The 27,669-nt window shown below is 46.2% G+C and overlaps 2 protein-coding genes across 13 annotated transcripts in view; one reads left to right on the top strand and one right to left on the bottom strand.

Moving 5' to 3' along the window:
* Positions 1–8,016, top strand: part of RTN4 (reticulon 4) — a 40,619-nt gene extending 32,603 nt beyond the window's left edge. For all 7 annotated transcript variants that reach the window (XM_069008828.1, XM_069008827.1, XM_069008831.1 and 4 more), the window contains 4 exons: positions 4,698–4,767; positions 5,422–5,468; positions 6,497–6,555; positions 6,936–8,016. In XM_069008828.1, coding sequence (XP_068864929.1) covers positions 4,698–4,767; positions 5,422–5,468; positions 6,497–6,555; positions 6,936–6,978 — 219 coding nt within the window. In that variant the 3' untranslated portion in view covers positions 6,979–8,016. The remainder of the gene's footprint in view (positions 1–4,697; positions 4,768–5,421; positions 5,469–6,496; positions 6,556–6,935) is intronic.
* EML6 (EMAP like 6) overlaps positions 7,867–27,669 on the bottom strand; it is an 89,397-nt gene continuing 69,594 nt past the window's right edge. For 2 of the 6 annotated variants that reach the window (XM_069008822.1, XM_069008823.1), the window contains exons 28-42: positions 22,524–22,602; positions 21,414–21,543; positions 20,245–20,343; positions 19,031–19,051; positions 18,498–18,671; positions 17,611–17,819; positions 17,010–17,167; positions 16,259–16,373; positions 15,542–15,730; positions 14,304–14,476; positions 13,444–13,606; positions 12,843–12,946; positions 11,643–11,796; positions 11,268–11,368; positions 7,867–10,563 (exon numbers count right to left, since the gene is read on the bottom strand). In XM_069008822.1, the coding sequence (XP_068864923.1) occupies positions 10,539–10,563; positions 11,268–11,368; positions 11,643–11,796; positions 12,843–12,946; positions 13,444–13,606; positions 14,304–14,476; positions 15,542–15,730; positions 16,259–16,373; positions 17,010–17,167; positions 17,611–17,819; positions 18,498–18,671; positions 19,031–19,051; positions 20,245–20,343; positions 21,414–21,543; positions 22,524–22,602 (1,894 nt within the window). In that variant the 3' untranslated portion in view covers positions 7,867–10,538. Of the gene's footprint in view, positions 10,564–11,267; positions 11,369–11,642; positions 11,797–12,842; positions 12,947–13,443; positions 13,607–14,303; positions 14,525–15,541; positions 15,731–16,258; positions 16,374–17,009; positions 17,168–17,610; positions 17,820–18,497; positions 18,672–19,030; positions 19,052–20,244; positions 20,344–21,413; positions 21,544–22,523; positions 22,603–27,669 lie in introns of all 6 variants that reach the window. The other 4 variants (XM_069008825.1, XM_069008826.1, XM_069008821.1 and 1 more) reach the window with 3 other exon arrangements.

Below are 27,669 nucleotides of genomic sequence, written 5' to 3'. Positions count from 1 at the left end.
GCAGGAATCTTCTGAAAAAACAAGCAACGCTCCAGTCTTGGGCATTGGGGGTGTGTCACTGATGTGTGTGTCCCTCTGGAACACCTGGCTCTGGGCTAGATTGCCCCAGCCTGGTTTGGAGTTGATTTGTGGTTAGTGCACAGCTCCCTGTCTCAAACAGGAGTTCTTGTTCCACTTCTGCTGGAAGAGTGGGGGCTGAGCAATGCCCATGTGTTACTGGGAAGGTGGACACTTGTTCCAGCCCCTGGGTTTGGGAGTGAAAGCCGCTGCTTTTAGTGATGGGAATTACTGAAACGGGGTTTGCAAATTACTCTACCCAGTGTGAGCAGTGCTGTGTAACAGCTTGAGTACATCCATGTAGAATTTAATGGGGTTTATTGAGGGTGGCAGAGCACAACTGACTGTGAAGAATAGTAATAAATTAAACAAAGTGTAACCAAAAAAGAAAGAAAACAACAAATCACACCAAAAAACCTCTCCAGAATAAAAGAATTGGCTGAAAACGCTTCAGTTTTGTTCTGGGAGAATTATATTCTCTCCTTTCAAGCTCTAACCGCCTTTCTTTGTTTTTGAAACTGGTGCTTCCTTTACCTAGTACAGTGTGTTGTCCACTTCTTTGTCAGTTTGCTTAATCTTCTTGAAAAAAACTTGCATTTATTCTGCAGTAAATCCCCTTACTTAGTGCTTTATAAAGTCCTTTGAGTTGTTGTGGAGATGGAGGAGGGGTTCCTTGTGAAATGTGGGGAAAACCAGGAAGGCTGTCCAAGTCCTTGTTGTATTTGTGCAATAGAAATCTGCAGGCAGATCTCGGGATCTTACCCAGAGTTTGTAGATCCAGTTTCTCATTATGCTTTAAGTTAAACAAAGTTTGTGCCAGCAAAGCTGCACCTGATGCCCTGCTGGCTCCTGCAGTGAGGCAGTTCCCTCTGGCAGCAGGAGGGGGGAGGAATAAGGGGGCTCTGCTGCTCCCGGGACAGATCTCTTTTCTCAGGAGGGAGAGAGGAGGTGGAGTATTGGTCTGGGGGTTGTACAATAATCTCCCTGCTCCTAAAGGGCTCTGCAGGAAAAGGCTTTTTAGGAGCTGGTTGTGCATTCCTTTTCTGGTTGTTTTTTTGAGACATGATCAGTAGTGCTGCTGCTTAAGTCCTGTTTGGATCTGATTATCAACAGCACAGAAAAACTGGGAATCACAAGGTCATTTGTGCTTCTGGTTAAACCCTTTGTGATCTGTGCCTTGGTCTGAGTTAGGAGACTTCTCACAGTTTGTGTAGAGATCCCAACCCATTGCAGTGAGCAGCCAGCTGCTGTTCCACTAAACACTGGTCTAAAAACAAGGCCTTCTGGAGGAATTATGTTAGAAGCAGAATTAATTCCAGCCAGAATGTCTTCAAGGCACTCTAATCACTTAAAATACTACAGTCCATAGGAAAGATGTGTTTATTCAGCTGAACTAATTCATTTCCCCTCTCTCCTTCTGACATTTAAAATGTTTTATGTAGGTTAATTAGTCTAATTTATGGCAGTTGGAAACAGCCCTTTATCAGGAACCAGTGAATGTCAGGACAGTTTACCAGTACTGATTTTGAAGTTACTGATTTTGAAGAGTTTGTGCTCGAGGAGAACATTGGGAATCCAGGGTCTTATGTAATATAATGGCCCTGGTTTAAAAAATAAAAATATCTTGGCTTGTGTAGTTTAAACATCTTCACTATAGGAAACCACACGTTTGTGTATAATTCAAGTTACAGAGCTCTAATGTAGAAAATGTCTGCAGGTCAGTTTATTGTGTGTAATAGTTCTGACTGTAAAATCTGTCTTGTTAAGATTTCTTTTCTTCTTTATTAAACAATGCTTCAGTCAGGGAAGTCTTAAAATGGGCTCTAAATATTTATGCAGCACAAGGAGAAATTCCTCACAGCTCTTGAGGAGTAATTCCAGACGAGCCCTTGCCAGAGCCCCAGGAGAAGCTGCATTTTGTCCTGGTAAAGGCTGTGCTGGCACTGGGCATGGCTGCTCTTGCACTTGCTCAGCTGAGGCTTTGAGGAGCAGAGCTCTGTGCTGTATTCTGAGTATTCTATAGTAGAGAAGGGGTGCAGGGGCAGTTCTGGATTTGCCCATTTTGGCTGGCAGAACTGGGTTCAGTCCATCATCCACACGGGGCTTTCACTGGCTGGCGTACACGTCCTTGGAAGGGTCAGGCCAAGCTTGGCTCCTGAGCTTCCCCTCACCCCGAGTGGATGGGAGGGGCAGTATTGGCTCTGGAAGGAGGTGGAGCCTGGGCTGCCTTCTGCTTATTTTTCATGTCTTAGAGCTTTATTTAGAGATGTTTCAGGGAAGGTTTTTGTGTTTGTAAAGGTCTCTTAGGTGTGTTTCAGGCAAGCCTTGTTGTGTTTGTGAGGGTGTCTGGGTTTGCATCTTTTATAAGAAAAAGAAAACAGAGACCAGTAGGTAAATGTGGGATTGAGATGGATAATCCTGGGAGAGCTGAAGTGTCAGAAGGGTGCAGGGAGAGGAGTTGTGGGATCAGGGTCCCTCTCCCACTCAGTGCTAGCAAGGAGAGTAAAGGAGATTAAAACCTGCACATGCAGCAGTTTATGGTTCTACCCTGACGCTGCTCTGGACAGACTTTGGGTGGAGAAAAGCTTGTGTGGTCAAGTGCGAACTCCTGGATTTTGCTCTTTCTTGAACCATAAATTTAATGCTCACTAAATGGGAGAGTTCTGATAATTGTTGGACTTTGGGATTGATTTGTCTTGTTACCCCTGTGCTTACGTAAACTCACATATTCTGCCATGGGCAGAATCATCAGCAGTGTTGCTGGCTGGGGGGTGCTGAGCTGGCTGGGGGGTGCTGAGCTTCAGGGGTTGTGTCCATGTGGAGCAGGTCATGGATAGCTGTTGGGATGCAAGAGAACCATTGTGAACCATCACACACTCAGGGGCTCTTTGCCCAGTGCAAGCTGGTGCCTTTCCTCCCTCTGGGGGATGTGCTGCACCCACATGGAAGTGTTTGCTCTGTTAAAATGCCTGGTGCAAAGAGGTCAGCTCCAGGCTCACCCTGGCATTGCAGGGCAGAACTAGGCCAGGGTTTGAATCAATCATGAGGGAGTTCAGCAAAATCTGCTTTATTTTCCTTGAGAAGCCTGCCAGAATCCTTCAGTGGGAATGCAGCTGCTGGGAATGGTGCAGCCTCTCCAGGGGTTAACTTTGTGCCCCTCCCTGGTGCTCCTTTGTCACATCTCAAAAGTGGTGACAGATAAAGAACTTCATCACTTGCAGTTAATGCACCTGAATCAGGATCAGTTTTGAGTGAAGCTCTTGAAGTCAACTCGATTTCATTGTGGGGATCATGGAATTAAACTTGTATTGGTTGTCATGCCCTTATCTTGTTGCTGGGTGTTGATTTTGTTTGGTTTGGATATTTTACACTTTTGATAAGCTAAAATTGGATGTTGGGATACCTAAGTTCAGAGTACCTTGGCTGCAGGCCAGTTACCAGCATCCTGGCCCAGACCCACAGTCCTGCACTGTGCATTGTTTTCCTTGCCAGCACTCTGTACCCATCCTTTCCTTGGGTGCAGCTCCTGCTGCTGGGACTGTTTCCACCTTGGGTTGTTCACTGTGCCCAGGTCTGCCCTTCCTGGTGCCAGTGCCAGCCTTCCTGTGGTGTCTGTCTAGGGTTCTGCTGGAAAACAACCCTGTGTGCAGAGCTGACCAGGGGCTGGAGATCTCTGCTGTGTGCAGAGCAAGGAGTAAACACTGGGAAAGCCACTGTTCCTGGCTGCTGCTCAGCTCCTCACCAGCCCTGCAACTCTAGAAGAAAGCGGCTGATTTTCCTTGGGAGGAATGCTGCCCAGAAATAGAGCTGGCAGCCCTTGGCCCCTTCCCACTGCTATAGGTCAGAGGTGTGCCTGGGACACTCCACCTGGCACTAAAGGTGGGCAGACCTTTGTGTGGAGCTGGGAAGCGGAGCCTGTGTCCCCCTGGGAGCGGGACAAGTGCTGTCAGCAGGGAGGGGGAACAGGGCTGGGATCGGGAGCCAGCAGTGATGGCAGTGTGGGGCTTTAGGGATGTCTTTGCCTCTGAGCTTGATTCTGACCTGGAGCCAGATTCCATGTTAGGACACTGTTGACTCCTCTCTTTCCTAAATTTTTTAATATCCAAAGTGCCTTTGGGTTTTTTTTAGCCCACCCTAGCCCATTACCTTCCAGATAAGCTTTTCCTGATGAAACAGAGCCTCTGCCTGGTCGGGTCAGAGAATGGCTGGGCAGGGGGGTGGGCACTTGGGTGGCAGCAGGGCCACCACACACACAAGTGACCCCCTTTCTCCCTGGCTCTGTCATGCACCAGCCCTTTGGCCTCTCCTAGCCTGGCCTGTCTCCTCTCTCTGGAGGATGGGAGGTAGGAACTGTGTTTGCCCATCATTCCTCACCATGGAATTGGCAGTGCCCTGTGAAGGCACAGGGCAGTGTTTGGTCACTGCTGACTCGGGCTGAATTCAGCCCCGTGACCTGGACGCAGGAGGCCACGTATCCTATTACTGAATCCTTCAGCCATCTCATCACCCAGCTCTGGTTACAGGAGCTGTACAGGGCTAAGTGCAGTTTGGGGCTGTTTAGTTTGTTACTTGTGTTTACAGCAGACTGTGGGGTCTCCTGGTCACAGACTGGGTGCTGACGGGCTCTTTTTCCCTTGCAGTTCGCAGTGTTGATGTGGGTTTTCACTTATGTTGGTGCCTTGTTCAATGGTCTGACATTACTGATCCTGGGTAAGTGTTTGCACTGTGTTACACACCAGGCACACAGAATAACCCTGGGAAAGCAGTGGGGTCTGGTCAACACTGGGAGGCTGATCTGTAGCCTTAAGATGTTGCACTTTTAGGTCCTTTTTTTTTTTTTTTGGATAACACAACAGAACAGGTACTTTTAAGTTGTGTTGTTGAATTCCTTGGGATTGCTGATTTCCAGACATTACACTGTTTATAGGCAGGTTTGCTGTGCTTGTCCATGTCAGGGTCAACCTGCCCTGAATGTCCTTGCTGTGCTGGGACTTTGGAGGAACTGCAAGATTTGCTGTGGCCCTGTCCCACTGCAGGATTTAATTTCTTGTATCCCAGAGCAGGCTGGCTTCAGGTGTCAGAACCAACTGATGCCTGAGCAGCCTTTGGGAAGAATTTGCATAACCCACAGTGAAAAAGTGACCTGTGACCAGACTTGTACTGTGGTGAGACCTGGAGAACAGCCCAGGCCCTCCTTAATAGGGATTATTGAATTTACTGGCCAACAATTGGTGTGTGGGGCTTAGTTACTCCTTGTTCTTGTACCTTTTTGCAAGACGTGCTGAGGTGTGGAAGCCAGTTCCTGTTCTGCCTGAACACCATCCCTGTTCTCAGTATTTATACTTGTGATGTGCTCTTTTCCAGCTTTGATTTCGCTCTTCAGTGTTCCTGTTATTTATGAGAGACATCAGGTGAGTGTTTAATAGAATTCATTAAATGTTTCATAAAATCAGCTCTGGTGAAGCAAAACCAGAAGCAAATAATTAATTAAAATTCATTTCAGTCTTCTGAAATATTTAAAGCCTTTTAAAATAGGCCTTTACCCAGGAGCCAGGGCAAGCTAGTTCAGTTTGAAGTTCAGATTGTGTGTGCTTTCCCTTTTCCTGCTTGGTGGAAGAAGTTTCCCCAGCAAAAAGTCCTGGAAAAGGCTGGATGAACCTGGAGGCCTTTTCTGCTGGTCCAGCCTTGGTCAGGACTGGAGCAGCACGGGGTATGGTGTGTTAATCCTGCTGTACCTTTTGGAGCTGCTATTCAGGACTGGTGTCCCAAAGCTCTGTGGAATTTGTAGCCCTGGCAAAAACAGGAGGTGGGAGCTGCTTGGTCTAGTCCAGTGCTGCTCTTAGGGAGAGACTCCCATGTAAAAGGAGGAGGGAGGAAGGAGCCAAAGTAAAATGCTTTTGATTAAATTATGGCCAGGGCTGATCTTGGGCAGGTCACTGCACAGGAGGGGGGAGCCAGCTCTGGCTTAGCTGTTTGTCTCCCCTTTCAACAACGAGGCTGCCGTGGGGCCGGGCGGGACTGGGGGGAGGCAGGAGCAGATGGCGAAGCCTCATGGGGTCCTGCTGCAGCTCCTCCTCCACGGGGAAAGGGAGCCCTGGAGCCCCAAGGCAGGAGCATGGACAGTGTGTGTGGGGCTTAGCCCAAGCTGCTCAATCCTCTGGCCAGGCTGCAGCCTAAGCTGGTTACCTGGCCCAGCCCAGCTAAGCAGCTTTTGCTGCTCCCGTGGGGCCCAGAGGGGCCCCCAGCCCTGCATCCACAACTGGGGATTGATGGACCAGGGAGAAGCCAGGGATTGATTCTGGTGGGTGCATTCTTGGAGTTCTGGCATCACCCTGGGAAATACCCCTGGCTGAGCTCCCACTTGCCCCAGAGTTCTGTGGGACTCTGCCAGGCTGCAAAGGGGAAACTGGACTGTAACTTTTGTCTGCTTCCATTCCAGGCCCAAATCGACCATTACCTGGGACTTGTGAACAAGAATGTCAAAGATGCCATGGCAAAGTGAGTTGGTTTGGGTTTATTTGTTTCCCTTTGGACTGATGACAGTGCCTGGCACATGTGGCACTCCTTTCTAGGACTAAAGTGTTCTCCATGTGCCAGGCCAAGGAGTCTAAAAGGTCTCTAAGTCTGGACTGGTTAGGAAATGAGCCTCTATTATTTCTAATGGAAATCTATTTCAACCCATTAGTGGCACCTGAGCCCCTGAGCAGGTGCAGCTGAGGGGGGGGAGTGAGGAGCTCAGCAGTTTCATTGGGCTCTGAGGATAAAGCTGTGTGTTGTGAGGGTTCTTTTCACATGTTGCTGTTCCTAAGATTGTGTTTAACCTTCTCTTTTTTGTCTGTTACTCAAACTTACTTTTGTCTGTTTCCTTCCTCTTTCAGGATCCAAGCAAAGATCCCTGGGTTGAAGCGCAAAACTGAGTAAAAGAAGCCTGAAGCAACTTACCAATAGGAAGTTCATCTTTTAAGGGGGAAAAATACTCATTGGATTTACACGGGGAGGGTCAGGGAATAGCAAACCCCTTGACATTGCAGTGCAATTTCACAGATCTTTATTTTTTAGCAACGCAGTGTTTGAGGAAAAATAACTGTTTTGACTGCCATGTGTTTCATCATCTTAAGTATTGTAAGCTGCTATGTATGGATCTAAAACTAATCATCTTTCCTTATCCTGTGTGCAGCACTGGCTAATACAAACGACTGAGACAGCTGTACATTTGCTTCATCAGAGGTAGTTCCTGCTGCGTTCTGGAGGTGTAGAGCAGGTGGGGCAGAGGAGAACACTTCCCAGTTTGTGCACTGTGTATGGTCTGTGTAGATTGATGCAGATTTTCTAAAATGAGATGTTTTAGAAGAATATACCAGTTTAGCAAGTTTTGAAAAATCTTGCCTTTTTGGTATGAGTATAGCTGTATTGTGATTTTATTGTTTTATCAATTGCCAATATATATATATGTGTTTCACAAAGCTTAGATCTTTCAGCTGCTCCACAGTGCTTTGTACTTCAGAGAACTGACTGAGGCCTGGACGAGCTCCAGAGCACACAAGCTTGAGAAACTAAAAAGTCTCTGTAAACACTGGCATCTGTTGGAAACAACAAAAGAGAAATGAACAAAGAACCTCCACATAGAGTAAAAGAAAATTACAGCATACACTTTGTTGCACAAACGTACAGTAGTTGATCTTGAGCAAATAATTCTCCAGCTCTCAGACTCTGATAATCTGTGGACCGAGTATCTAATGCTGCAAATGTTGTTTGGAAACTTAAAGCCCTGTCCTGTTATGCAAGAATTGATAAGTGAAAATTTATACACTTGCAGTTTGAGCTGTACTGAACTAAGTCTGTGGAATGCATTGTGAAATGTAAAAAAAAAAAACCAACAAAAAAGCAAAAAAAAAAAAAAAAAAAACCAAACCAACCCCAAAACCCCAAGTATCAATAAAGCTTATAGACATAAAATAATACCGGTATTTGGCTTTCTTGAGGCAAGTTTAATATATTTGTGTTTATTTGAAGGTCGTTGTGATAAATATCCATTGTCCATGGTGGTGGCAGTAGTGTCCGAGTAGAGCGCGGTGCAGGGTGGGTTTGTCACGGTCCCTTTTCTCTCTCTGCAGTGTGAAGGAGTTGCTCAGGGCCAGCTCCAGGGTCCCAGGGAGCTCTGGAGGGTGTCGGGTTCTTGGACTTCCGAGACAGGAGTGGGCAATGCCATTTTCAAGTTTGAAGGAAATAAGTCCCAATAATCTTTGCAGGTCAATGTGTTGATTCTGATTTAAGAGCTGGATATTGAAAACTTGTGTACTAATTTATTTGAGATGCAGATTTTAAATGAATGGCTTCTTGGCCATTGAAAAATACAAATTCATGCATTACTATTTCAGTTTACAGTGAAATACAGCATCACTTCTGAGCATTTCATACAGGAAGCCAGACCATAGAAACATACAAACCGTAAGTGTTTTCCTGACAGACACTATTGCTTGAAGATATTTCTCACATCACTGTTGATTACTTCATTCTGCCACACAACTGGTTTTATTTGGGATACAATCAACACGGAAGGAAGGCAAACATGAGTGGTTACAACATAGGCAGAGGTGCCCACTGCTGGCAGCACCTGACAGAACAGGATTTGATCCCGAAGGTTTCTTTAAAAAAAAGACTGCATAGGGACTCGTACTGTGTATCTGACAAACTGCTCTGCTGTATAGTCATATAAGGCATTAATAAATTCAATTGTAAAAAAAAAAAAGGTGATTCTTTGAGGTTGCTGAAGCACTTTGTGTGTTAAACAGGAATCCACTCCTTTAATGGGATGTTTTTGCTACTTTTCTATGCAGAGGTGGGCAGCAGAAATGGACTGGCAGGAAGGTTCCAGAGTTCAAAATCCTATTGTCCTGAACTGGGACTAAAGCACTATTGCTTTTCAGAGACTACATGTAAGTCTAAATGGTTTATTTTGGCCTTTATTTCTTTTAATTAAGAAAGGTAATTCCAAACTATGGATGTTGTTCCATGCCTGGAATCTTAAATAGCTTAAATACATATTTTGACACTGCCCATATTTGCTATTCCTTTCTAAACTTTCTCCAAGTCCACTGTCCCTTGAGTTTTTGGTTTTGACAAAATGTTCTAAAAAATAGTGATGGGCTTGAGTTGCTTTTTGGGAATACCTGTCTGTGGTTCCACTTCCGCACAGTGGCATCTCTCCTTTGATCTCAGCTGTCCCCCAGGCCAGGACCAGGGGCTCTTTGGGGTGAGGGAGAAGTAGGGATGGGGAGAGGAGGCCAGAGTGAGCCAGGATGAACTTTTCCCAAAAAAAAGCTGCATTTCCTGGTACTGGGGATTTTATGTTCTGCTTACAAGCAGCACGGACTGGCTGGAGGACACACACAGCCCTGCTATAGGGACATTCCAGGGATTCCTTTGGAGGCTTAGGATGCCCCTCCAGAACAGGAAATAGGGACTGATGGAGGCTTTCCTACCAGGCCGAGATTCTGGCTGGCCACTGCCTGTAGGAGTGTAAAGCACATTTTCCCAGAAATGGGGAGCATGCAGGAACACTTGGGGAATGGCTCCCTCAATCTTGGTGTTAAAATGTCTTGAACCAAGTCTGTCCAAACCCTCTCCTCTCACTCACTGCTGGAGTTCAGCTTGTACTCACTGCTGGCTGCAGGAGCAGCTGCCCAGGAACTGGAATGCCGTCACTTTGGCTTGCTGACAGCACAGAGCCGCTCGCTGTCCAAAACAGTGGGGAATTCACTTGTGAAGGTATAAAAACCCAAGCAGAAAACAGGGATAATGTAAGTACCCAGCTGGAAAAGGTGAGAATGGTTTAGCCCTCCTCTGGGTGAGAGTCATAGCACCGTGTGTGGAAAGCAGGTGGGGGGAGGCAAAGCTGCCGCCCAAACTACTAGAAAATTATTCCAAGGCACTTCATGGATAGAAAATTCTGCCAAGTATATATATTTAAAAACAAAATGGACTTAAAAAAAAAGGATACTTTGCTCCTTCAATTAATGAAAGCTGAAGGGTGATCTCCCCCCTCCCCAGCCTGTTCGTTAAATGCTCCCAGCTTTACTGAGTGCACCAAATTGGAGTTTTAAGCAGGTGTGGTTAAAACCCACCCGCTTTTTGAACTTTGTTCAAGCCACAAATTTGGAAATTAAAGGGCCCAGCATTTTGTCAATGTTTTCTCCCTTTTCAGACATGGTTTGAACAACACAGTATTAGGCAAAAGCAGCTTTGTGAGTGAACTGTTCATCCCTTTGGGATCCCCAGGTTACCCTTCAAACCTCAGCTTCCTTCGCAAGGGCGTTGGGCTTTCCAACGCCAGCTCCCATTCCCTGTCGGTACGTTGGGATGAGTGATCTGGAAATGTCAGCCTGCAGCAGGGCTGGGATTCCTGCAGCCAGAGGGGCATCCCCAGCTGTCCCAGCCAGCGCAGCCCTCGCCAGGGCAGGACAGCAGCAGCCAGAGGCTCCTCAGAGGCAGCGCCACACGAACACACTGTGGAGACAGGAGGGAGAACAGGCGTCAGCCTTCAGCACAGCCCAGTGAGACAGGAGCAGAAAATAAACACACTGGGTGTGTGAAGTACAGACACTGTGTGTGTGTGTGTGTGTGTGAACTACACTCCGTGCACACAGTCGCTCTGTGTGTGTGCATATGCAGTGTGTGTGCACTGTATTTGTGTGTGTCTGCAGCCTGTGCAATGTGAGCGGTGTGTGTGCGCCTCTGCAGCTGGGGCTGTGTGTGCACTGCGTCTGAATGTGTCCCTCTGTGTGTGTGTGCACTGTGTATGAACTATGGGCACACTTTCTGTGTGTATGTGCAGTGTGTGTGCACTCTGTGCAGTGTCTGTGTGCACCGAGTGCCCTGTGGAGCTGCAGTGTGTGTACTCTGTGTGTGTGCACTGTGTGTATCCACGGCTGCTGTGAGCACTGCATGGCCCTGTGTGCACACTGTGGTTGTGCACTGTGTATGTGCAGTGCATGTGTGGGGGGTGTCTGTGTCTGTCACGTTACTGTGGCTGTGTGTGATTGTGTGTGTGTGTGTGACTCTGGTCTGTGTGCACGGCCCTGTGTGTTTGTGTGGCTCTGTGTGGTGTGTCCCTGTGTGCGTGTGTCTCAGTCTCCATCTGTCTGGCACAATCTCTGTCTCTGTTGTTCCTCCTGTGCCCCGTGCCCCACTCCGGTCCCAGCCCCAGTTACCTGCAGTCGTCCCCGCCGGTGCTCACCACGAACTTGTCATCGTGCGAGAAGCGGATGTTGGTGACATGTGCCGAGTGCCCGAAGTACCGCTTGTGTTTGGCCTGTGGGACAGGACAGCAGCTCAGGGACAGCACCAGGCAAAGCTCTGTGCCCACAGCCATCCTGAGCCCGAGGCCTTTTCACTCCCTAGGAGCTGCCTGTGGATGGGTTGTGCTGTTTGGATGCTGTAGGAGCTGCCCGGGGGACAGCCCGAGCAGCTTGGATGCTGTAGGAGTTTCCCAGGGATGGACGACGCTCGTTGGGTGCTGTAACACTGGTGCTGAGGGGTTTAGGAAAAGCAAAAGCTGCTCAGATGCAAATAAAACAGGCACTTACAAATTTCTCTGTGCATGGGAAGTCAAACAGCTTCACCAGCCCGAAGTCGTCTCCCGTGACTATATTCAGGCCAGCGTGGGTCACACAGGCACAGTTGACATCTGCTTTATCTGCATTTCGTGGCCAGATCCCAATGACTTCATCTCCAAGAATGCTGTTCCAAAATCAAGGTAAATAAAACACATTAGACCATAAGACTTAACTTGCTGCTGCTCTTCCACAAGGTGCTGAGCCAACACAGCTCAGAAATAAAAAATCCCTGCATTTAAAATAAAATTGTCCCCTCTAAATGATTGCCTTGAGCTCATCGTGAAGACCGCCACACATCATTTTTGTGTGATTCTTAAGGCAATCTCTATCCATAAACCCTGAGGTTTATTTCCATGAAACCACTGGCATCATTCTATACCAGCATCTTGTGCAGCTCTGGTGTCTGTGAGCCTCCCCCCAGGATTTCTGAATGCAGTGGTCCCTTAGCCATGAGTTCCTGAATGAGGGAATGCTTGTCTGGATGTCGACTCTTTCTCAGAAATCAGTGTTCTGCCCCTGGCTTAGTTCTCTGTAATCATTTACCCAGAGTCACTGACTGAGGCATCTGCCCCCTCCCACCAGCTGTCAGGAGTCCTCAAAAATAGGGAATTTGGAGCAGGTTTTTATGCCAGCAGAGCAGTCAGAGTAGGAGGATTCTCATTTACCTTCTCCTCGCCCTGCCTGGTTCTCACCCACTGTCAGCTCTGCCTTTGGCCTGTCCCGCTTCTCACAGGAAGAGCACAGCCACAGTTCTGCAATGCTGGGGGAAATTCCTGTGTTCATCCACATCAGGAAATGTATTCTAAGGACACTCAAAACTCCTTAACACAATCAGTGCACGTTTCCAGGCCTTCTGTGCTGCTGGTGTTTGCTGATGTTCGACAAGGCAGCCTGGAGGGGCCCAGAGGTGTGGGAGGGGCCAGGGACGAGTGGCAACGAGCCACTGTGGCTCTGTGACAGCCCCTGGTGTAATTTGCACAGCACTAATTACTACAGACACCAAACAGCCACAGCTGTGTGTAAAATCCCAAGGGTGTCAGGTGGAGCTCTGAGGAAGCAGAGCCCGGGTGCACTCGCAGGTTTGCCAGGCCCTGGGGACATGTCAGCATTTCCACACTCACACCTGTGACCTGGTCCCAGTTCTGGCCCCACGCTCTCGTTGGGTGTTACCTGGTCCACGTGGCCCAGGTGATTTTCTCTATGACTGCAGGGTCTGTGATTTGCTTTCCCAGTGGCACCTCATGAACTTGACGCTTGTAGGCTCCTGTGGATACCTGAGAGTGGGAAAGAAAAAGCCTGGAAACTCTGCTATAAATAACATATTTTTCTTTAAGATTTCCAGCAGTCTCACCAGGTTTTATGAGGAATTAAACATCTAGGGATAACATTTCTCTTTTTTCCTCATTAGCTGGAATTCAACACGTGCCATATGAAGGAATAACAATGTCACAGGATGATGATGGAAGGAAGTGTTCACATGCAGAGCTGACAGATTTTCTTTCACTTCTATACTTTACTTTATCTCAACCCCATTTTACTAAATTGGAAACATTTCTAAAGGAAACCCCCCAAATTAACCCAGCTCTCACACACATCCCAGGCTCAGGGAGGAAGAGAACTGCTTTTGCATGGTTATAATCCAGTTTCCTTTTCAGTGTTGTACCTGTTCCATTGACCTGGGATAATGCTTTGCCCTTAGCACAGCTCATACCTCCATCTCCTTATGGTGGCACAATAAATCCGAGCACTCCAGGAGCTATCCCAGACATACCTGGATGTACCTGCTGTCTGCAGAGAAGTCCATCTGTATGACAAAACTGGCAATGTCCTTGCAGTAGCCAATTCGGTTTAGGGTTGTGCCTTGAGTGAGATCATAAAAATCCACAGTATGTTCTTGTGAGCCCACTGCCAAAAACCTGTTATCTGGGCTGATTCTAGACAATAAAACATGGAGAGGGGATGTCACTGCCTGTTTTGGTTTGATTTTGTTTCTCATGCTAACAGTAACTTTGTTTACTGGAAAACATGAAAAGTCTTCTATTGACAGCAAGACAACTCAAATGAAACCTTGTTGCTTAACAGCAGAGGAAGACTAAAGATGTCTCTGACAGTGTGCAGGGTTAGATGGGATATTGGGAAGGAATATTGTGAGGGTGGGGAGGCCCTAACACAGGGTGCCCAGAGAAGCTGTGGCTGCCGCACCACTGGAGTGCCCAAGGCCGGGTTGGCCAGGGCTTGGTGCAACCTGGGATAGTGGGAGGTGTCCCTGCCATGGCAGGGGGTGGGGCAGGATGAGCTTTAAGGCCCCTTCCAACCCAGACCATTCCATGACTCTATTCTATATTGTTTGTAGTTAAGTGATGTTAATACTGCACTCGCATAAAGCCACAGCACAGTGTGCAGACACTAATCCTCTCTGGGGGTCAGCGACAGGAATTGCAATTTGGAAAATTAATTCCCATAATCACAGCTGTGCAGTGTGGATGTAACTGAATTCATGCACCACCACAGTGCCCCTCTCCAGCTCACACAGGTTTCAACAAACATGGACTAACAAAACCTCTGCAAATGCACCTGGGACTCGATGGCCGTTTCCTTGAGCCAGGGCTGTGTATTTGGAGCACTTCCTACCTGATGTCCTGAATTGCAGACTTCCTGTCCCGCTTCTTGCCCCACACCTTGAGGCTGTTGACCAGCAGGACGACGAACTCTCCGTTCCTCATGCCGATGGCCACCATCTCTCCGTCGGGGCTGTAGGCGGCGCAGCGCGCGGGGTGCCCCAGGCTCACCTTGTTCACCAGCTTCTGCGGGGACACACGCAACAGGCTCACACCTCCCCAGCACACGGAAAGCTTCCAAACACAAAGTATAAAACTCGCTTAATTCAAAACAAATCATCTCTGTTTCCCTCTAAACATAAACCTGAAATGTCACACCGAGACTCGCATCCCACCAGGCATCTGTCACTAAGCAGACTTCAAAATCGAGATGTGATTCAGATGGGGGCTTCACGTTTGCATTATTTTGTAGGGTGACATCCAGTTTCACACCAGACGAAGGTCTGTTTAGCAGAAAGAGCTGAAAAACCAATTTCCTACTTGGTTTCAAAGGTGACTTTGACAGCTGCAATAACTGCTGACTGGCACAGAGCTTTCCCATTTCATTGGATATGTGAAAACATCCTAGAAAGCGCTTGCATTTTCACCTAGCTGGTTGTATTTATAATATATTAATTTTCCTCATTAAAAATTATCCTTGTCAGCTCAGGTAGCAACCCTGTGAAAAGGTTTATGCTGGCTAAAATGAGCAGAAACCTTTCTGGTAGGTTTTTGTTGTTTTTTTTTAATGTTTTATTCGTTATTTTTTTAAATGGTTGTTGTTAGTCAATCTGACTTGGAAAAAGCCCTGAGGCAACATGCTGAGCTCCACAGGAAGGCTCCGAAGAGGAGGGAGCTGTGCCTGCCAGGAAGGTGGAATGATGGGCAGGGGCTCTGTGTGTGACAGCACAATCTGTGTCACCCAGACTGGCAACATGGAATTAAAATGCTTCCTTGATTCCCCGGCCTGCAGATTTAGCTCAAAATAAGCAATGCCCAACAAGAGGCACTCCAAGGGCAGGTGTGCTGGTGAATCCCTGCATTCCTCTGGGAGTTCTGGCTGTGCGACAGCCCAGCACCTCTCCCACAGCAAGGATTTGCCTTTGCACTCACAGCAAGGCAAGAACTGGGGCAAAACAGGACCAAACCCTGCTCAGGACAGAGGCAAAACCCTGCTCTCATTCCAGGGCTGCTCAAAGGCACAGGTGGAAAATGGATGCTTGGATAAAATGCTCATTTTTAATCACACACCTTTACGTTCACGGTACTCACTTTGTCCGACAGGTCCCAGATCCTGGCTGTTCCGTCGTTGCTTGCAGAGATAAATATGTCTTTGGAGGGGTGAGTTGCCAAGCCCCAGATTTCCCCTTCCATGTGACAGTCAATTAACAAGTTTGAGGCAGCGTTTTTTTCTCCTACTTCAAGGATTTCTCCATCTTTCGTTCCCACTAAGATTTTCCCCTGTTTGTAGCCAAAGAAAAAGAGTGGAGACAGATGGTCAGTGTAACAGTAACTGCCATGGTTTAAACTGCCAGGACTTCCTTAGCAAATACTTGGAAAAAGCATAAACAGATGAAGTTTGGAATTGGTTAATGGCTACTTGGATTGGTGGTGTTATCAAGGAAAGTGTCAGATTCCCGGGCAAAGTGAAACAGAGACCATCCCTGGAGCAGTCGGCTGGACGGGTCCATCCTGTGCAGCATCACATGCTCCTTTCTCATTTCCAGTTTAAACACTGCTCAAGAGTGACTGCAGCAAGTCAAATTACTCCATTAGTTCTCCTGTGTTCCACTTTACCAGAGCTCAAGGTCTCTCAGTAACTCCCAGTGGGGGTTTTGTGACTTTGAAAGAACCAGCAGAAGCTGTGCTCCGCTGTGCCTGGGGAAGCAGCTGAGCTGTGCCTCTGCCCCTGTGCCTCTGCCCCTGTGCCCCTGTGCCTCTGCCCCTGTGCCCCTGCCCCTGTGCCCCGGAGGAAAGGCCACTGCTCACCTTGCCCCGGCACACGGAGCGCACGCACTCGATGAGCTGCCCGGTCTCCAGCTGGAAGGCTCGGCACCGCTTCATCTCCTGGTCCCACAGCTTCACTGCTCCCCCCTCCTTCGTGCTGCAAAGGAGGCCTGGTGTCACCTGGATGGCTCCTTTGCACATGGAAATCCCACCAATCCCACCAGTACTTTTCTGCTTAAATCACAAAACATACATTGATCCACCCTCCACTCTATATAAGGACACTTCTCTATGATGCAATGAGAAGTAAATAATAAAAACCTAAATGCTTTCACACTTCATGTTTTAAACAGCACCATAATTTGTACAAACCAAACTGTTCTCTTGTCACTTATCTCAAATCTCTGTTTCTTGGCAAACATGTTACTTGTGGTAACCCCAAGACGTGCAGCATCTCCACTGGGAGAGGCTGTCTGTAGTTTGACAGGACTAACAAACGAAAAAAACTCCACTTATGGCAGGAGCTCAGGCAACAAGGACCTTATCCAGGTGTTTGGACCAATCCCTAAGAGGTTCAGAGTGTCCTTGGCATGGAACACGCGTGTCTGGAACCCTCGAGTGTCCTCCTTTAGTCCTTCACTTACTGAGCCATCTGGGCAGGTTGTGCAAAATTGAGAGTGAAACTGCTACAGCACAGAGACCGTTTATCTCTGGGGTGCTGGATAAATAATGAAAACAAAAACCACACAAGAGAGACAGAAGTTGGGCACTTTAGGAAGATTCTGCGTCTTACGGCCTCTCCTTCCCTCCGGTGACAATGAGCCCGTCCCGCAGAGTCGTGTACATGGTGAACACTGGTCCTGTGTGAGCTTTGGCCACCAGCCTGACCAGGAAATGATCCTTCCACACGTAGACATCTCCATTTATGGCACCAGTGAAGGTGAGGTTATTCTGCAACAGACAGCAGCAACCTCTGCTACAACAGACACCTCAGCCTTTTTGTTCAGCTTCAAGTAAAATTCTTTAAATTAAATTTACAAGTCCTTAACAACCACACTGGACTGTCACCATTGGTGGCACCACTGGCATGTGTCACACCACATACTATTAGCAGAAAAAAATGATACACAAAGTAACAGATCATGGTTTAAGTTAAACAGCTAAATAACCAGCAAAGTAAAAAAAAAAGCCAGGGCAGTAGGTGTGCACAAAACTTAATAGAAGACATTCAGCCACTTGTGCTCAGGAAATTTAGGGAAGGATCTCAAGGTGCACAGGTTTTAAATCCACATTTCACTAACAAGTGCTGGGTTGGATTTCAGCAAAGAAAACTGACCCTTGCAGGTTTAATACAAAGGTAACCTAAAATCCCATAGCAGGTAATTTGAACTCACTGCTCCGAAGGCAACAGAAAGCATGGTTTGCATTTTGGCATCTTCCATGGAACCAATGACTCCTTTCTTGTAGAGCAAAGCACTGCCAGCCAAGGTCCAGAACTTCATGTGTTTGACCCCCACGGACACGAACTGAGTGTCGGAGTCTGGGCGGAACTCCACAACAAAGATCCTCTCCAGGTGTCCACCCCTGCTGGCAACTTTAGCCCCTGGTTTAATTAGGAAATCATAAAAATAAAGCTGAATTTACCTGAGAAATTAAAATCTGATATGCTTTTATCAAATAAGTCGAGCTGGTATTGGATTAGAGATCTGGATCCCAGATGCTGAAAGCTGCAAATCCCAACACTATTTAGTGTATCAAACATCTTAATGCAACCCCCAAGGTCCCTGGTTATTCCATTGTATCCCACAGATTTAGGAAATGCAGATTTAAGGCCTTCATAGCACAATCTGTCTCCTGGGCCAGTGAGAACACAAGAGAAATGTTGGATATCATCTGGTGAAAAATGCACAGGGACACACTAATAGGCTGAGACACTTTTTCTCTCCCCTCTACCATTTCCAAAGATAATTATTTTCTGGAAATTACCTCCCAAAGGCCTATCTCCATCATAGTATTTCAAGTGTTTTAGGAAAGAAAAGCAGCAATTTTCCTTAATTTCATGTAGTTTTACGTTAAGCATCATTCTTTCCTTAATTTCCACTTACCATAAATGTTTAAAACTTACCTTCTTGCTCGTATTTTCTAGCCCTTTGCCATTTTTACCTGATTAGCTGGGATACTCAGAGTGAGGACACAGAAGTCCAAAGACTTGAAAGGCAAAGCAAATCATTGTGCACAGCTCTGCTGGGCTGAAGGAACACGATTTCCCCCTGCGTTTTACCTTCTTGCCACCTCCACACAGTGATGGTGTGTTCTGGGTCGACTCCCACTGACACCAGAAGTTTGCCAGTGGCACTGAAGTTCACATAATTGACCCCTTTGGTGTGGAAGCAGCGCAGCATGGAAAGGGTTTGCTTGCTCATGGCATCCCATATATGAATTGTGGGCGTTGTACCTGCGGGCAGAGAGAGGCATTAAAAGAGAATTAATTCTGGAAAGCTTCAGTGCAAACCAGGCATTTTGCAAGAACATTTAACCTGAACAGACATTAGTTGGGGGGTTGGATTTGTTTGAGGATTAGCACTACTGGAAAACAAAGAGAAATCAAAATAGCTTGCAAAACACAGGGGGGGGGAATCATTGTAGTCCATGAAGTCAGACAAGTTCTAAAAGAACAACATAACATTCATGAAGAGCCTCATGCAAAAGAAATTCCCTGCAGATGTTTCACTTGTATCCATGGTTCACACAGATACAACGAGGCAACATGGAACTCGTACAGGACTGCTAAATTCACAAACAAATCAGCCTTACCTGGGAATTCTGTCATGTCACCTGCATTGTGAGAGCAATGGCAAATGAGGAAGCACCAAGGGAAAACAATAGGTGAAATAAGTCATGTGTCTCGTGCTGAAGTGCCAGCATCAGCACCAGAAGGAAAACAAAATTAAAAACTTGGAAATGGATATGGATTAAATCAACAAAACAAATAAGCAGGAATATTGTTGAAGTTTTTTGGGTATATTGGCTTTTATACACAAATATTGCAACAATATTTAGTACTTCTAAGTTTTAAAAATGGTATCTAAAAGAAATGCTAAAGGCATGCAGGTTTTAAAAATTATTAAATTCAAAAGTGAAGTGAATCTGTAGGTACACAAAGTATCAACCAAACTCAGAAGCACTGATCTCCTGGGGCCCAGGAAAAGGGCTTTGAGCATTTTCATATCACAGAAACCAGCACTTTGCACAGCTCTGGCACCACGTGTGGGTTTGGGTGCTGCCTTCACATTCCAGCTGAAGTGACCGTGCTCAGTACAGGCAGCAGAGGGTTTGTGTTTGTCACTGTGTTCATCACTACCATTCCCTGCCCTCTGTTAAAGTGACTCCTGTCCTCCAGTTATGGATTCCATTCTCCTTCCGGAATGGTCTGAGGAGACGTTCTGACCCCGTTCTCCTCCATAAAGTTAATTATTCCAGCACTAAGCTGAAAGGCAGCAGATCCTTCTCAAGGCTTGGGACAACTCATCCTGCATTCCCCATGCAATGTTTTCTCCTGCAGAAGGTCCCAGGGAATCTTACAGGACTCTCCATGTAAATAATAAACACACAAATACATATGGATTCCCAACTGTCCCCTGATACGTGTCCTAACTTCTGCTGAGACCTCACTGTTTCTGGCCTTTTCTGTACAGCTCCTGTATTCCTGCAGAGAAAATGATGCTCAGTGTATTCTCACTGCTAAACAGTGCCTTGGACACAGGAAGGAAAGAAGGAATTCTATAAATCAGATGATTGAGATGATTAGGCAGTTTATCAAATCTTGCCTTGTGAAATACGATTACACAACAATGAACTCTGAAATCCATTCACTCATAATCAGAGATGGAATTGAAATCCTAAGTAAACCCTGGAGCTTGATTACTTATTCAAAATCAAACAAAAAGTAAAAGTCCTCCACAGAAAAGCCCCAAATAAGTCAGTGCCCTGATAACTGTGAGTAAAGCTTTGCTGTGGGGGTCACGTACCGATCTGGCTGGTGGCCACCACGTTCTTGTACTTGGGGTGCTGGTTCACTGTCAGGCACAGGATGTCGTCAGTGTGCTCCAGGTAGAAACTCTGGCTGCCTAATGACATCCAAACAGGACTTCAGTCACCACAGGACCGAGGAAGGAGCCCACACAGAAGCACAGACTAGTGGGCAGCTTTGTTACTGCTCTCCAGAGGGTGTGGGGGGCACTAATGCTGCCCATGGCTGCTCTGCTCTCATTCCCAGGCACTCTTCCCAAAATGCACCATCGACACAAGCATCAACACACAGAGGTGGATACAATATTAGGGAAATTTTCTGTATATCCAGAGAATCAGCCCAAGAACAGCCTGTAGCCACCATAACTGCAAGAAACACCAAAACTGCCAATGCAAAGCCCAGGTTTCCCAGTGAAATCCCAGTGAATTGAGGCAGTGAGTGGGAAGCCAAGTGGAGGCAAAACCCTCCCAAGGGAACAGGCCCAGAAAGGACAGATGGGGCCATGCTTGTTTCCCAGCCCACAGGTCAGAGGCTGCACTAGGACTGGAGTCCCCAAAGGCCACCAGATCTGACTGGGCCCCACTTTTCCCCCTGGGCCCCACCTCAGCAGCAGAGCTGCTGAGTGCATAGCTGGGACCACATGGGAAAAAATCAAGTCAAAATTCCTTTAACTCCTCTCTTTTCCTGAGAGACATGAAGGACACAGAGATGTTGGTGCCACAACTTAGGGCCAGATACATTTTTGGTGGTTTTTCTCCTTTGCATTACCCAAAAGGCAGGGGAAAGGCAGGGGATATTTCTGCCCCTTCCAAAGAGCAACTTGCTCAGGCTGCATTGCACCAGAACGTGCCCTTCCCTGGAGCATGGCTTTGCTAAAACAACTCAAAATGAAATTATGGATGTCACAGCTTCTCACATTTTTGGGGGTACTGGTCACTTCACCAGCCAGGCTCTCTCCTGCTGGGAGAGAAAGCCATTCCCATACCTTCAGCCACAGGATGAAAACCTGCCAGTGACACACCAGCCACCTACAGTGGGTTTGTGCTATTGTATCAAGATGCAAAATGTGGGAGTCACAGGAATATTAAAAAGTTCAGACTTTCAATTAAAAATATTTTCCTTGTAAAGCATTTTCTTATCTCCAAGTAGTGTTTCAGGTGGAATTACCAGTAGAGAGGTTTTGGACAATGCCTGCTGCAGCTGTGTGGAAAATAATGTCAGCACCATCATTCAGGTAATGGAGGTTGTTGCGGCAGTCAAATCCTCTGTATCCAAACACATGGTCTAAAGCCAGCTCCTGCTCCAGGAATACAAACAGATTAAGAGTGAAATGAAAGAAGAAACAGGGAGATTTCAGAGTCTGGACCACTTAAGAACGATTCTAAATTACACAACTACAAATATCTTGTAGGGGCAATAGAATAATAAAACAATAATTAGTTATCCCCATTCTGCTCCTTTATTGAGGCATTACATTATCATAGGCTATCAACAGCCTTTAATTGGTCAACTAAAGCACTGCACTATTTTAATTTTTTTTAATAATTATGGGGGCTATAAATGCACTCTGGTTCTGTAAATTTCCATTCCAAACAGATACAACTCACAGAACAGGCTTGGCTTTATTACTCTTCCCATCACAGTTTAGTATTTCTATAGGGTATCAGATATTTTAAAGGACATACTTGCAGAGTTTTCAAAAATCATTTTCATAAACTATCAAATTTCCACAGACCAAATTCTGATCCTAAAGTCCTTAAAGGAAGCCAGGGCAGGCCGTAAGTAACTCTGTAATTAAGACATTAATCAGAGGTGTAATTGCAGCTTACAATGAGCAGTTGCCAAGGAAATTTCCTCCAGGAACCCAGGATGGTTAATGGATTGTTGTTACTGCCTTGGAGCCCTGAAGCCAGACTTAATGACTGTCCCAAACACAATCACAGCTCGCTGGGAACAATCCCAATTAGCCATAGACCAAGTGTTGCAAACTGCCCACACAGGTCACAGAATATTCCTTGTTCTGCATATTAGGTAGGAATTCAAACAAGTTGTCTGGGGAGAAAGGGAAGTTCCAAAGTCAATGAGCAAATTCCATAATTCAAAATCCCACGCAGGATTTTTCCAAAGTGCTGGCCCTGGCTGTACCTCCCTTGGGATTGAGCAGTGAGCACAGGAATGAACACACTCTGTGATTGTACCTGCCCTTCACTGAGCCACAAAATGGATTTCACCCAGCCATGTTACTTTTAAAGAAATTAAAAAGATATTAATCCTGACCTCAACCAGTTTCTTTTTTTTGTTGACATTGTTCTTTCGCAGTTTCTCAGGCTGAGGAGCAGCTCTGCTCACTGGTGGCCTGAAAAGAACATTTAAAAAAAAAAAACAATCAATATGTTTGAAAGTAAAATACAACCTTCAAAACCACAGCATGTGTGAGCAGCAAATGGACAGTAGCCCCCTGTATGAGCTTTTTCCAGAGTTGTAAAATAAACTGATTAAAATCCTGCACTTTTTGATAGAAAGAGCAGAAACACTGATGTAGACTTTGCGGATGAGTGGCAGAACAAACAACCTTACAGCATTCAAAAGACCCCAAAACATAAAGATTTAAATCCATGGAAAAATCCTTGACATGAAATAATGGTAAATTAGTGCTTTCAGAAATGATCTACAGTAATTTCTGCAGCTGGCAGTTGACCTCTGCCCAGCCTTGCTTCTTCTGAGAAGCCCCATCCCAAAACCTTGACATGGCTTCAATAAAATCTTCTCAAAATCATATTAAAATTTAAATGGTTGCATTTAAATGCACAAGTCATTCATCCAAGGGAATTTAGGAGACTAAGGCCAGCAAAGCTTTTTTATATAATTACAGTTGCTAAAAGTAGCTAAAGAGACAAATGCAGAACACAGGCTGAGACAAAATCTGATGTGTGCAAATGGTCTGTAAGGCCAGATAACCTCTGCTGCTGCTATTGATCTTGCTGGGAAAAGAGGGACAGAGCTAAGGGGAGCACTTTGAAAGCATTCCTAGAGCTTATGATTCCAGGAAAATGTGACCTTGCTATTACGTTCCCTACGCTGTGAAAGTTGTCCCTGTCCTGAGACTGTAACTACCAGTAATTCCCATTTTGCAAAAAATTAATTGGAGAAGAATGAAATCCCTTTTGTGTATAGGGAGCTGCTTTTTCTCTGGAGCTGGATTTTTCATGGAAGGTATTAAAGGCACAGTGGGGACTGAGCACTGTGGGAATGAGCAGCAGGAAAACCTGAGCTCTGAGACAGAGCACAGCTGGAGGTAACCAATGCAACCCACTTCTCAGGCACACCAAGGACCAACAAGCACATCAGCAGGTGACCCGTGACACGAAGAGAGTGAAAGAGTTACCTTGATCCCCTTGTAAGCAGCAAATAAAGCCAAGCAAGAAACTTAATAGAGTTTAGGTGTCACTTCTGAGCACAAGACTCATGCACAAGCACTTTCAGAGCGCAGCAGTCATTCCTTGGGCACAACACGTGCTATCCAAGCATGCCAGCAAGAACTAAAACAGAAACCAAAGAGTGCACCAGTCCACAGACCCGGAAACATCGCACCTGGCATCCCTGGGCAGACTCAGAGCTAAAGATCCTACGGGATGGAGGGGAAAGGGAAGCTACATCCGAGCTTTCTGTACACTTTGCACTGGAGCAGAACGGGACTCCACGGCTCGTTTACTTTCAGGAGCCTGACAGAGAGGGAACTGGTAGGAAGTTGACAGTCCCCTAAGCACTGCTGAGATTGCACACAATGGATGATTGTTCTCTATCCCAGTTCAGATGCAATTTAGCCCACAATTGCTGTGGGGAGGCCAAGTCACTCCCAGGACAGGCTGTCCTGCCTTGTCCACAGGAACAAGTACCTTTATTTCCTCAGAAAGTGGTCACTCGAGTCCCCTGGGGTGACCCTGGGTGGAGCAGGACTGAGCAGCGGTGTTGTCACCGGCAGGGAAGGGACAGGGGAAGTTATTACAAAACAAAATAAATTCATTATTTCATTTCAGCCCAGATTTATGAGGGCCTCTGAATTGGCACTTAGGAAAATAATTGTTTTCTTGTATGCTTTTTTCTGTTTTAGTATCATTTCAAACTGGATCATTTCCACATTTCTTCACCTAGGAATATCAAAGTTTATTACAAGAGCAAGCCAAAATACTTCACGAAAGCAAGAGAGCACTACCACTGTGACATGCTTGATAGTCACTAGATTGTAAGCATAAGGCGTAATTTGGAGACACACACACACACAGATACTTTTATAGATACCTACCCACAGCACACACAAGCACAGATGTTGTGTGCATTGATATATACATAGCCATGTATATATAGGCATGTGTGCATTCACTGCCTCATCACTATCTTAATAAAACAAACAAAGCAGCACATTTTTCACATTTTAAAAGTCATTTCACTTTTAACAAGCCTGTGACTACACCTAATTTGTTTTGATACAGAAGGTGACACTGCCAAGACAAGAAATTTGCACTGCAGCAAACGACATCCCTTTGCCCTGTTGGACCTGTGCAACCTGCATGGCACATTCCCAGCAATCCAGGCCTTTGCTGGGCGCCCCATCAGTACTTACTTGACAATTCCCTGCCTCCAAAGGACAGCAAGTTAAAACATAACACAAGCATTAACGGTTTCTTTGCAGCAGTTCAAAACAAACGCGCTTAATTACGTTATGGGATGGAGCAGTTCCGGGAAAGATAAGACACAGTCAGACATTAGAGGGTCTCAAGTTCTTTGGGTACTGTGAATACAGCAGAGAAGATTTCTGTTACTCATGGCAAGCCTGAGGATGTTCTCACACGAGTACACACAGGTGTCAGACAGGGATAGAACTCCAGACCCACAGCGACAAAACCTCAGCACCACCTCCATGCAGAAACGTGAAAAGGTGTGAGTGAACATTCCCTCCAGCCATGGAGGGAGAGGAGCCCAGTCAGGGGTGGGATGGACAGGCAGCACCAGGATGGAGAACAACAGGTGGACACAACAAGAGCTGGGCTGAGGGAATGGGGTTTTGGAAGAGTGAGGCACCTTGAGGGAGAAAAGAGATGGGAACTTAAAGAACAGGGCCAAACTATGGGGTGGGGGGGGGGGGAGGGAGGGGGAAGAAGCTAGATTTGTTTAGATGAAAAATAAAGGAGAGAAAGAGCAGATCAAAAACTTTTATGATAAATTCTGGGGGGGGGAGGGGATATAACCAATTCCTGCTTCCAGGGCACAGGCCATCACTGCTGTCTGGTCGGAGATGCTGCCTGCAGTGGGAATAAACTGGGGAGAACACAAGCATTCTGCTCCAAGGCCAGTGGGAACAGCAAGGGAACTCCAGAAGCAGCAGCACGTGAAAGGGGCCAACAAGGTCTGGAGCAGGGACAGATGGACAGGAGTGTCCTGCCACCCAGAGGGTGACAGGCTGAGCCAGCAGGAATGGGTAGGGAAAAGCTTAGAGCACAAAAGGGAGACTGACATGGATTTACATGGCTGCAAACTGGAGAGGGAACACACGTGGATCTACACAAACATGAGCAGGACTGCTCCTGAGAAGAGAAAGCAAGGTTTAAGGAGAGGTAGAGTGGTAGGGTTGGGCAATAGAACAAAAATCCAAGATTTAAAAAATATACTGTTCATTTCAGAAAATATGCAAAAGCAGCTTTAAAAAGTGCCCTTTTTAAAAAGTCCTGCCCAGTGACAGGAGAGGACTCCCAAGTGCCCCCAAACTGCTGGAAATTCCCTGAGCTTTTTTTAATCCCTTCCTAGAGAAGGGATTAAAAGATTTTGTAAATTGTAAAGCCTTGGATTTTCCCATTCCAACATACATAGGAGTTTTACATACAAGTTTTCCTGCTGATAGCTACAAAGTGTTAAGAAAAAGTATCATACGACAACAAAAAGAATAGGATTCAACATGAAAATATCTCACTCTCAAATACAGCAGATCAGAGCAAAGCTCAAACAGAACTAGAGAGAAACATCAGTGGCAAACTGAATTGTTTTTTTAAAGCACTGAAAAAGCCTTACATTGTTACAATACTTATAACTTCACGTGCATGCTGATGCACTCTTTAAAAAAAGAATAATCAAAAAAAAAAATCAAAAAGTACTGCAGGACTTTGATAGGGCCAGCCATTGTCACAGTCTGTCAGGGCAGCTGGTCACTGCATTCCCAGGTCATTCCAGCTCAGTGTCCAGTGAAAGGAGCACTACAGCAATTAGTAACGAGGGCAATCACTTTGGAATGAAACCTGAGGGCCTTTGCTCTGAACACCCTGGGAAGTTGTTCCCTACACAACTCCTGTACCACAGGCTGGCCCTGCTGCACCAGGACCTGCTTTCCCTCACACTCTGGACATTGCTGTCCACACACCAGGACCTGCTTTCCCTCACACACTGGAGGAACAGTCTTTTCTAGTTGTTTTGTTATTCCCTGCATAAGCTCCAGTACGTTTTGCAGCTGTATTGTGTAAATAAAAACATTGAACCAATCATATATGGCAGATCCCCCCTCTGCATGACAAAACACAAGAAACACAGCTTTTTCCATCAGCCCTGGACTACCTCTCAAACAACAGCCCTCAGAAAAGCTGAATATTTCACATCACCCTCAGTGCAGAGAGCACTCAGGTTTGGAGACAGAAATGTTGGAAACACATGGCAACGTTGGCATCCCTCAGTTCCACCCCCCCGAGTGTCACACAAACAGAGAAGACCTTTGGGCCAGCTCTGTGCTGACCTGTGGGAGCAGTGAGATTGACTCTGGGTTCAGCTGCTTGGCAGGGACTGACAAATACCAGTCACAATGTGTACAAGCCTTGGGGACAACTGGGATGAAAGCAGCAGGCTGTCAAATGCATTCAGGGTGCATTAACTTGACATAATGCTGCTGAGAAAGTGAAAGTGAATATTCCAAAGGATGCACCTCATGCTCAAAGAGTGGCTTTCTGCCGGAATAAGCCCAAAGTTATTTTCTCCACTCCAAGGATGAGTTTTTCCAGATACATTTTGAACAGTCCCCACCTACACATAAATACAACACAGATTCACACTCAAAGCTTTTGCATTGCACCCACAGACGTGTGTGTGTAAAGGTGCAGGAACCAAGGCTGTAACCATATGTCTAATCATTCACTTTATGGTGCAAAGGCTTGTGGGGGCTATTTTGAAAACTTATGTAAGTCAGTTCATGTTGTTTTAGAGAAATCAATAATCTAAAGAGTAACATTTGAAGAGAAAAATCCAAGATATTTAACTTTTCATCTTTATCAGGACACATGATTATACATGAGGCAAACACCACGATGGAGACCAGGCTCTGAGGTGGGTAATTCATGGAGAGTGAGACAAGCCAGGATGCTGAGAAAACAGAAAACCAGACAAACAT

Source organism: Aphelocoma coerulescens, chromosome 3, assembly GCF_041296385.1.
Source record: "Aphelocoma coerulescens isolate FSJ_1873_10779 chromosome 3, UR_Acoe_1.0, whole genome shotgun sequence".
Classification (NCBI taxonomy): Eukaryota; Metazoa; Chordata; class Aves; order Passeriformes; family Corvidae; genus Aphelocoma; species Aphelocoma coerulescens.
This window is presented reverse-complemented; position numbering and strand designations above follow the sequence as displayed.